This window comes from Culex quinquefasciatus, chromosome 3 (assembly GCF_015732765.1).
Source record: "Culex quinquefasciatus strain JHB chromosome 3, VPISU_Cqui_1.0_pri_paternal, whole genome shotgun sequence".
NCBI lineage: Eukaryota > Metazoa > Arthropoda > Insecta > Diptera > Culicidae > Culex > Culex quinquefasciatus.
Genome location: NC_051863.1, coordinates 30,501,211 through 30,512,490, shown reverse-complemented (window position 1 = coordinate 30,512,490; position 11,280 = coordinate 30,501,211). Strand labels below are relative to the sequence as shown.

The window sequence follows — 11,280 nt, the reverse complement described above, 5'->3', positions numbered from 1 at the left end:
TCTCTAAATTGCAGCTCTTATCTGAAATTTGGAGCCGTGCTAAGAATTGCGCAGGAAATAAAGGGAACCGCTTGGCACATAGAAATGGGAAATTAGGGACTCTAGGGACAAGATCAATCTGCGATTAGAAGCGAATTACTCGAGAAGTCGGAAATGGATGTATTAAGAAGTGTTCTAGATTGGAATATTTTCGGTATATAGTGATTGGTAATTCTTATTTTTATCAGTTAGTATCAACAACGAAAAATATTTAATGTTCTGCAAAGGAAACAAATAAAAACATTGAGTTTCGCGCAAAGATTCCAAAATTGGAAAAATACCTCTCAGGGATTTTGAAGACTCGGACCTCGGATTCGTGTTTTTAGTTGTTGCATCGAGATAAGAATCTATAAAGGTCAACCTTCATTTGATGATCCTTGTGGAATAATGTGAATTAGGATGCGAAGCAGAAAAGAACTTCTGTTTAATGGAGACCATAATCATAACTGATAAGAACTCAAAACGATTTTCAAGAAACATAATAAACATTGAAATCGAATGACTAGTTTTCCTCTCCCACAAAATTAAAACGGCAATAAATTTTTACCTTTGAGTGATGTTCAGTCCCCCCAAATTTAGCAGTCAATTAGCTTCGTCTCCAGCGTTGGCCATCCGTGACTTCTGTTTAATGGAGACCATAATCATAACTGATAAGAACTCAAAACGATTTTCAAGAAACATAATAAACATTGAAATCGAATGACTAGTTTTCCTCTCCCACAAAATTAAAACGGCAATAAATTTTTACCTTTGAGTGATGTTCAGTCCCCCCAAATTTAGCAGTCAATTAGCTTCGTCTCCAGCGTTGGCCATCCGTGACCAGGGAGCGACAGTTGAACCAAAAATCCTCGAATGCGCAAACATTTCTTCTGAAAGCTTAAAGGTAACAACCTTAGATCTTCGTGGAATCCCACAGAGCCAAATGCGTGGCAAAAGTAAAAAAAGAGAGAGAAAAAAAAATTAAGAACCCGAAACCCTTTTTCCACTCAAGTTGTCGATTTTTTTTTTTATTCAGCTCCTTTAACAAGTCCCGAAATGTTTGTCCAATTTCTTGGCATTCATTTACGAAATCCGCATTTTGATTACACCTGCCTTACTGTGAGAGGGACCCGTCGTTTTACCTTAACCGAGGCCGGCTTCGACCGGAAAGCAAAATTTCCGCTTCGTTAAATCGCATTCTGGATGAATTTGATTAAGGTTGGGAAAGTGTAAAAATCATCCCGGCTGCCAGTTTGGAGGGAGTGGGACAGAGTGGTTTGATCTTTATTTGCGTTCGGATGTTTGTAAACTTCTGGAGGCCCACAAGAAGGTCTTCGGGGAAGGTTTTGGGTCCGTGAGCGATGCGGAAAAGGATGTTCGTTAGTTGTTATAGTTTACGTTGTTGGAAATTGAGGCCACTTTTTGATAAAATAACATAAAAAATGTTTGTTTTCAAACTAAATGCACATTTTTTATGTTCTAAATAAACATGCCAGCAAAAATATTGAAGGTAAATGTCACTAACTCGTCGTTGTCGTTATAATTTGCCACACGTGCATTTTGAGCCAAGTTGATTTAAAAACTCGGTGCATTGATGTCACTTACAATATGAAAGATGTGTCAATCTTGTCGTGCTATCTTGCTGTAAGTGCGACAACTGGCAAAAGGGAATTCAGGTCAGAACGCGTTTGACACACGTACCAGCCCGACTACGTAAACTTTGGCAACCAAAATCTACCAAACTTTGGAACAATGCACAGAATGATCAACCAAAAAAAACGGGTTTGTTATTGTTTATATTGCGTGCTCTTGTTTTGTTTACTCAAGGTCAAATATATAAACGCGTTTTTCGCGGAACGTCAAAAAGCGACGTGCGACAAGTTTGCACGATAGCGTCGAACTGCTGAATTTTTATGATGAGCTGTTAGAATTGGGCTCATTTGATAAAGAAAAATGTCGACTGATTTTGACTCAGGATTATTTAGGTATGGTATACTAGGGGAACTATGCCCTTTCTCAGCCTATTTTTATCATCGGTCTATCAGTACTTTGATCATGAATAACAGCTTTTATAAAGTGTTTTTGACTGTTCCAAAGTAATGAATAGCTCAAATAATAGTGAGCAAGCAACTCTTCATTGTTGATACACCTAAAAATATTGATTTAATTGCGGAAAACGACAAAAGTGATGAGAATTGGTCGAACGGCTTAGAGTGATTAAAATGGGTATATTTACCCTACATTGCTGTCATCTAAAGTCTCCTTAGATTAAAGAACTCGTTGTCTTGGTAGAGCAAGCAAAAAGTCGGCTATTTTTTAATATAAAAAAGTTTAATTTAAAATTTCAACCGAAATTATCATAATTTTGAAGCGAAAACATCACATTACACATTATTTATCGTTATCTGGGATGACATTGATAAGATTTAATTTTATTTTTTTTCATATTTTCATATTTATTTATTTGTGTGTACTTATCGATGTACAATTTGTTGAGTTAATTACATTATGTAGTGTTGTGGAGATCCTTTCAGCTACGGCTCAATACATTAATCAAATGATTACTATTGTTTCTAGGATTAAGGGATAAGCAAGTGCAGGAAAAGTTCACAAAAAAACTGCAACAATTACTCAGGAAGGGGGATAGCGGAAGGGAAAGCTTAGGACTATATCACAGAATATTTAAGTCAAAACAATGTTGACGGCGTAAATCGACGTGTCGTTGAGGGCTCAAACGATGCAGACATATTTCATCATGAGCTCTGATAGCGCCATGAATTGTTGCTGCTTGTTACGACAGCTACTCAGACGGTGAAACATGTCCCTATAATTTTATTTTTCATACTTTAAGACTTGTCTCAAGGTTTATATTTTCAAAGTCCTGAGGTAGCCCACACAATGTCCATTTACCTTTTCCTTAAAAAGTTTTTTCGATAGGGGAAATTCTCGTATGTTTGGCAGGTTATGCTCTCGCTTCTAACTCCATCCAAATTGCTGATTTTCACTACTTAAACAAATAATTTTGCATCACTTTTGATAGAAACTTGCTTGCTCACTTCTTATTAAGCTATTTATCACTTGATTTCAGTTGAAAACGCTTTTTATAAGCTTTAATTAAATGTAAAAGTTCTGACCTGCCAACATTAGAGGCACGCTGGAATTAGATGCTGTTCCCCTAATGATTTGAAAAAAAGTTTCGCTGCAAATTTGATTTTTAAGACTGGAGGACTCTGATAGTCACTGTATTTGTTACAAATTTTTGGCCTAAAGATGGTAAATTGATTAATTAATTTATTTACCATTTAATGTTTGTTTAACTAAGTTTATTGACTTTCAATTGAATTTATACAAATTTTAAGCCAGGTTAATAAAAAGTTTGATTCATTATTTTATTATTCATTAGAAATAGATTTTTTTCATACAGCAAGTCGCCACGAAAACAGCATGATAGCTTGGTTGAAATAATTGGACCCGCATTTTTTTGTTTGGCCCTTAAGGGGGCCTACGCCGTGTTAGGGTGGTCCAAAAAATTACAATTTTCGCAAACAAAAAAAAAATTGCGCCATTTCAAACGATTTTAGCTGTCTTGAACATCAACAAATTAGATAGGAATTTAAGGAAAAATAGTGAAAAAATTCAAATATCTAGCCTAACATTTGAAAAGGTCGTACGAAAACTTAAAATGCTTTTCTCGAGACCGAAGCTTCTGTCTGAAAATATTTTTAATCGGGAAATTTTACATAACAATCAAAAAAAAAATCGTGAAGCCATAATAGATTTGAGATACCATTGCTTAAAAATAAAAACTGAGGTTTTTGAAACGCCAACAAAACTACGTATTTTCGGAAAAATACTAAAAATTTCAGTTTTTTACAATATGGGTATCAAATGATCGGAAATTTGTCATGCATGTTGATAGTTATGATATTTTTTGAGAAATACTCAATTTTTTTACAAAACTACGTATTTTCGAAAAATTAAATATTATGTTGTTGTTTTTTTTTACAAATTGCGTATAAATCGATTAGGCATTTTTCATACGAGAAGGACGATTTAAATCTGCAAAAAAAAATTAAAGTTACTCAAGTTATTCAAGTTTTAGTGCTTCAAATTATTAATATTAAATTTAGGTTATCGAATTATTGTATGCACGTCGATCTACACCGGAAGTAACAATTTTAGAAGGAGCAACCCTTACGCTACCAGATAAAATAAACAAACAAACAAACAAACATTTTTATGATCTTTTAGGAAAATGCTCAAAATTTTCACATAATCACGTACTCTTAAAAATATTTGCAAAATTTCAGTTTTGACTTGATAGGTATCAATTAATCAGAAATTTGTTTTGTAAATTCCTGAAATGTTTAATTTTTGTTGAAAATACGAAGTTTGGTGAAAATTTTGAATATTTTTATCTTTTGAATTGTATGAACAAAATCTTTTAAATTTGATGCCCATATTGCAAAAACTTTAATTTTTAGTATTTTTTGGAAAATACGTAGCATTGTGGAAATTTTTCAACATAAATTATTACTATCGAAATGTATTAAAAAATCCGTATCATTTGGTACCCATATTGCAAAAAAAAAAAGAGCAGAACCCGTAGTGTAGGGGTTAGTGTGGTTACCTCTCACCCAGTCGGTCTGGGTCGGTCTGGGCATTTTTCGAGACGAGATTTGTCTGATCACGCCTTCCGTCGGATGGGGACTTATAGGCCCCGGTCTAACCTAGAGGTTAGGTCGTTAGCTCAGTTAAGGTGTAGGAGTCGTCTCCCTGGGTCCCTGCCTCGGTGGAGTCGCTGGTGTGCAGTTGGACTCACAATCGAAAGGTCGTCAGCTCGAATCCCGGGGTGGATGGATCAAGCCTTCGGACACTTAGTTTCGAGTAGGAATCTCGCAATGGAGAATGCCAAGGCAATGCTGTAGAGCGAACAATTGTTTTATTTATTTAGGAAAACGGATATTTTGGGTATTTTTTCCAAAATTCGTGATTTTTTTTGAAATTTTTAGTATTTTCAATAATTTGTGTAATTGATTACGAAATGTCAGAAAAATCCTGATCGTTTGATATTCGTACTGTAAAAACCTGATATTTTAGGTAATTTTTTTTCGATAGTACGTAGTTTTGTGCTCATTTTGAGTATTTTTACAAAAAAGGCTTGAAAAAAGGTGTTATTGATTTCGAAATGTACGAAAAAATCCCGATCATTTGATATCAATATTGTAAAAACTTAAGTTTTTAGTCGTTTTTTTTCGAAAATTAGTTATTTATTTAGCATTTTAGGAAAAAAATCCGATCTGCTGTTACCCATATTATAAATCCTGAAGTTATTGGTATATTTTTTTAAATAATAGTTTATGAAAATGATGATTATTTTCAAAAAAATACATGTTTTTGCTATCGAAATGAATGAAAAAATATCGATCATTTGATACCCATAGTAACAAAAAATAATTTGAGTATTTTTCGAGAAAAATCGAATTTTCAACATATAGGGGAACAGCATCTAATTCCAGCGTGCCTCTAATGTTGGCAGGTCAGAACTTCGACATTCAAATAAAGCTAATTAAAAGCGTTTTCAACTGAAATCGAGTGATAAATAGCTCAATAAGAAGTGAGCAAGCAAGTTTCTATCAAAAGTTTTGCAAAATTAGTTGTTTAAATAGTGAAAATCAGCAAATTGGATGGAATTAGGAGCGAGTGCTTGACCTGCCAAACATACGAGAATTTCCCTAAGTAAAATAAAAAATGTCCCATGAGCTCAGTGCTTCAGTTAAGCACTGGGCCATGCTTAACCGAGGCAGCTGAGCGAATCATAACTGGGGCAGTGCAAAACCGAGGCGTGCAAATCCGGGGCATGACTGTATGCAGTTTTTATATTTTATCTGAAGTTTTAGCTCTTTTAATCAAACTCCCTCCATACATTATCTGTTGTTTACTTGCTGTTTATTAAATTCAATTTTATTTGGTTTTTGAGTGATATCATGTAAACCTAAAAAAATAGTTTTGAGGCGCAACAACGTTTGAAAACATAATCTAGGACATAACAAAAATTACTGCATATTTATTTTGACATAACAAGTAGTTCAACCAAGTTTTTTTTTTATATTAATAATTACAAGAAAAATCATCAAATCCAAGCTGGGACTGGTTCTTGGAGGGTTAACTCTTTTGTCGTGTACACTCAAGTGCAAGACACGAAGCAAGCAAGTTGAGAAACCGGAAATAAAGTACGGTCCAGTTCACCGGTGAATCGAAACCGATGTTTATTGGGACGGATTTCGGTCCATTCCTTGTTGGACCTCTCTCAGGTCCGGTGTTGTTACCTTATCACTACCGAGAATGTGACTCTTCCATATGTTGGCGTTGTTTATTTGGGTCACCCCGTTCGGAAGAGTGCCTCACACACACACACCGTGACTGTCCGGTAGTGGGTCCTCAAGCGTGACACGGTCCGGTTTTGTGTCACATTTCAAACATATTTGCTGGCCCGAAATCCGGAAACACGGTTTATTTCTTCTCTCAACTGGTTTGCATTTCATTTTGACAAGAAAATGACCTTTGTCATGTAGTACTTCTGCGTTCGTTTTATGGGTGTCCTTTTTCGATTTTTTGTCTTCCACATGAATAATTTCACATGAGATGCGAAACAAATGAAGGTGACTTTTGAGCAACACGGTATAATACACTGAGAAATGCTTCCTCTCGAAAAGGGTAGTTAGCGTGGATGTTTTATTTTGTTTAAGTTATGTTAATTTTGAAGTGCTACTACCCCATTGAACTTAATGTCGGAAAATTTTCGGTATAACTAACCTACTAAATCTGTAAGTCTTCTAGCCAAAGATGGACGAAGCCATGTTCGCTTTATCAAACTCACCCAATCATAATCGTAAATCGAAATTCTATCTAGGGAAAACGACCACACCCTGGTCAGCCTTCATGTCCATCCAGCTGGGGTCTGCTTTTTTTTTGCTGGACCTCGTACGGCTGGAGAGATGGAACATGTAAGGTATCAGCAAGAAAAAAAATAATAATTTCCCTTATTTGCAAACGGATGTAGTCGAGATAAGACATCAAATTAACCCTTTTTCCGGCTGGGAGAATCCTTTCTCGTTCGGAATTGAGTGGGAAAGTGCTGTGAACGAAGAGAACGAAAAAAAAATGATGTTAAAAATGCGATGTTCTTGATAAAAATTGTGCTTATTATTTGTGGCAAGTGAAGCCCGGTAAAGTTTGCTTGGGATCGTTTGGGAAAGATATGATGATTATGATTTTTGCCGTTGTAGAAAGAGGAATACACTTTTAAGGTCACTTGTTGACGTAAGTATTGGAATTTTCATGAGGTTTACATTGAAAATGTCAACAATTGTCACTTTTCAAACTATAAATAAAAGGTGGATGAAAACATAGCTTCAATTTGTGAAATGTAAAACACACAAAATTGGCCTTTTCAAAAAGTCAGGCATGAATTAAAAATAAAACCATCTTTCCAATAAGTGGAAAATATTCACAATTTAATAATTAAATTGGACTGATATTGCCTGGTATTATTTGCTTACCTTTAACTAATCCTTAGATGGCGATAACTTTGAAAAAGAGCATCTTTTAATAAAAAAATCCACTGCAACTGTTATAAAGTTAGTTTTATAGTTTTTGCGATACTTTTTGTTTAAAAACGTGAAAAATTAATTGAAATTAAGCTTTTTTTAAAATAATTTTTCTCTCTTTTTCAACCTCGTGCCTTGCAAAAAATTCGAAGCGATGAAATTGAGTTTTCCTTAGTTTCACAGCCTGTAACTTTCAACTGACGATATCTCGAACACTATTGGCTCGATTTTCAATGTTTAAAAATTATACTGTTATGACATTTTCTGATGATTTCAATAAAAATAATTCAAAAAGTTAAAAATTTAGTCCAAAAAAAGAAAATAAAAAAATTTATCTATTTATGGACCTTTTTAAAGATTGCCTGATTTTGAAATTTGCAACAACATTAACCCTCTACTGCCCAGTATTTTTTTCGAATTTTTTTCCCGTGTTCAGGGGTCATTTTGAACAACTTTTGTTCCACGAAAAACTTTACTTCTCTTGTTTAAAGTTTTTCTTGTTTCATTTTTAGTATTTTAATTTGCATTTATCTTGTTTAGTTTTTATTTGTTTTTTGGCTATTCTAGCATTTCCTATCATTACATTTTGTCTGTTAATTTTTTGCATGTTTTTACAGTCACTTTTTCAATTTTTTGATTGTTTTTTTTTTATATTTTCTGTTATAAAATGGCACCATAATAATTTAAATTGTTAAAAATGCGTAGAGGCATAGCCTGGGACACTAGGAAAATTACTGCATACTTCTTTTTACTTAAAATGTAGGAAATGTTAGTAAAAAACACAGCCAAAGTTGACCCCCAAAAATGAAATTTCAAAAACATTGGCAAAGGTACGTAAAACAAGTTAAACTTCCAACCCATAAATTTTCTAAAATTGTAAGAGTTTTTCTTTCCAATGCTTTTAATGATCAAAAATTGGTTGAAAAAGAGATTTTGGCGATTTTTTAAATCGAAGCCCGTCTAAAGGCAGGGTTGGGTTGAAGAGGTTTAATTGATATTCTTTTCATACAACTGTTTACGGAAACTGTGTTTTCATGTTCTGATTGTTTCTATAGAATACCTTTGAAATCCCAATTTTAAAGAATCCTACATGCAAAGCAATTTAAAAAAAATGGTGACAGAAATTTTATAGACGAATGTGTATCTTTTTTTATATTTGTTTTTTCAAACATTGTTAATACATATTTGACCACCATCGAAAACAACTTAAAAAAAAATTAGGCATCGCTTTAGTTTGCTCATTCTGTTAAGATAACCTTCAAGCCCCAGCTTAATAACAACATGAGATTCTCCGATATTCTAAAAGTAATCAGATCTGGACAACACAGTTTCCTTAACCAGATCCGTGAATATAATTTTATTGAATGTGGAACATGAATTGAAAAGTGAAAATATTACCTAAAAAAATTATATAAATTCTACTTTCTAAGAAAAAAAAAACTTTTAAAAGAACGTTACTCCAAATACTCACTATGCAATGAAATAAGACACCAGATTTGGATTCAGTTACCAAAATAAATTACTAGGAAATTTTGAAAACTGATGCAACTATCTCGGCTCTTGAACGTTAAAATTTCATTTTCTCAAAAAAACAGGAAAATTGAAATTGGTGAAATTTTCAACAATTTATACGCATTGGTTCTACTAAAAAAAAACAATGTTTTATCCCAATGTAATTACTTTACCTGTCATTCTCGAACGACGAAATAGCCTATTTTTTGTACCAAAAATAACAGAATCGAATAGTAACGCTTTTCAAAACTAATGCTGAAAAGTTCTAATTTTCAGCACTGAAGTTGATGCTGAAAAGTAGAACTCGATAAGTAATACTTTTCGACACTGCCTTGTATTTTTTATTTGACAAACGCATAGACGCCCCTCCGTTCAACACCGCGTGTCTCCAGAACGGGGAAGTGGCCCACAGTTACGCGCAGCAGCTGGAAGCGAATCTGCCAGGTGAGGAGGAACTTGGCGCAGCCTCGCTCGAAGATGGTTGGAGCCGTATTCGCTCAGCCATCGGCAGTGCAGCGGAAGCCACACTGGGTAGTGCGATCCGAGTCAGCCGAAACGATTGGTACGACGACGAGTGCCAACGGATTACCGCCGAGAAGAAGGCAGCTTACGACAGGAAGCTGCACAAGGCGACGAGGGAACGTGGAACGATACAGGCAGGCTCGGAATCGGCAGGTCGCGGTCTTCAAGCTTAAGAAGCGCCAGCAAGAAGACCGAGATTGCGCGGAAATGGAGCAGCTATTCCGAGCTAACGAAACGCGGAAGTTTTACGAGAAGGTGAACCGGTCCCGCAAAGGCTTCGTGCCGCGAGCCGACGTGTGCAGGGACAACGGTGGAAACCTGATCGTAAACAAGAGCGAGGTGTTGGAAAGGTGGAAGCAGTACTTCAACGAGCACCTAAACGGCGATGAAGCGGACGGAGACGGCGTTGGAGTCAACCTTGGAGCGCCCGCAGCTGATGAACAGTTCCCGGCACCTGATCTAGAGACGGTGAAGAGGGAGATCAGGAAGCTGAAGAACAACAGAGCTGCCGGCAAGGATCGGTTACCCGGTGAGCTTTTCTAATATGGAGGAGAGAAACTGGCGAGGGCGCTTCACTGCGTGATCTCCAAGATCTGGGAGGAGGAGAAGCTACCGGAGGAATGGATGGATGGTGTCGTGTGCCCGATCTACAAAAAGGGCGATAAGCTGGACTGCGGCAACTACCGCGGCATCACGCTTATTAACGCGGCCTACAAAATCCTCTCCCAGATCCTCTGCCGTCAGCTGTCACCCCATGCAAGGAGGTTCGTGGGGCCCTACCAAGCGGGCTTCACTGGCGCGCGCGCCACCACGGACCAAATATTTTGTCTCCGACAGATCCTCGAGAAATGTCGTGAGTACAACGTGCCCACACATCACATCTTCATCGACTTCAAGGCAGCCTATGATACAGTCGACCGCGAGCAGCTATGGCAGATCATGCACGAGAACGGATTTCCGGATAAACTGATTCGGCTGATCAAGGCTACCTTGGATGGTGTGATGTGTCACGTGCGTGTTTCGGGGATTTAGCGGAACCCTTTGGATCACGTCGAGGGCTGCGGCAAGGTGATGGCTTATCCTGTTCGCTGTTCAACATCGTTCTTGAGGGCATCATTCGAAGAGCGGGCATTGACACGAGTGGCACGATCATGAACAGGTCCTACCAGTTGCTTGCTTTTGCCGATGACATCGACATTGTGGCAAGGAACCTGGAGACGGTGAAGGATGTATACACCCGACTGAAGGTACAAGCAAGGCGTGTAGGACTTGGCATGAATACGACGAAGACGAAGTACATGAGAGGAAGGGGTTCGAAGGATGTCGGCCCCCCAAGCCTCACCCCTCTAACTGTGGATGGTGATGAGTTGGAGGAGGTGAGCGAGTTCGTGTACTTAGGATCGCTGGTAACCGCCGACAACGACACCAGCAAAGAGATCCGGACTCGTATTTTTGCTGGGAATCGTGCCTACTTCGGATTACGGAAGACCCTCACATCGGATCGAGTGCAACGCCGCACGAAGCTGACGATGTACAAAACACTGATAAGACCGGTAGTCCTCTATGGCCACGAGACCTGGACGATGCGGCAGGAGGACGAACGTGCCCTTGGAGTTTT

General features: G+C 37.1%; 1 protein-coding gene across 1 annotated transcript in view; it reads left to right on the top strand.

Annotated features, from left to right (window-relative positions):
- Positions 1 to 9,835, top strand: part of LOC119768919 (pupal cuticle protein Edg-91-like) — a 68,031-nt gene extending 58,196 nt beyond the window's left edge. The window contains exon 2 of the mRNA XM_038260715.1: positions 9,501 to 9,835. Within this exon, the coding sequence (XP_038116643.1) occupies positions 9,501 to 9,835 (335 nt within the window). The remainder of the gene's footprint in view (positions 1 to 9,500) is intronic.
- The last annotated feature ends 1,445 nt before the right edge of the window (positions 9,836 to 11,280 follow it).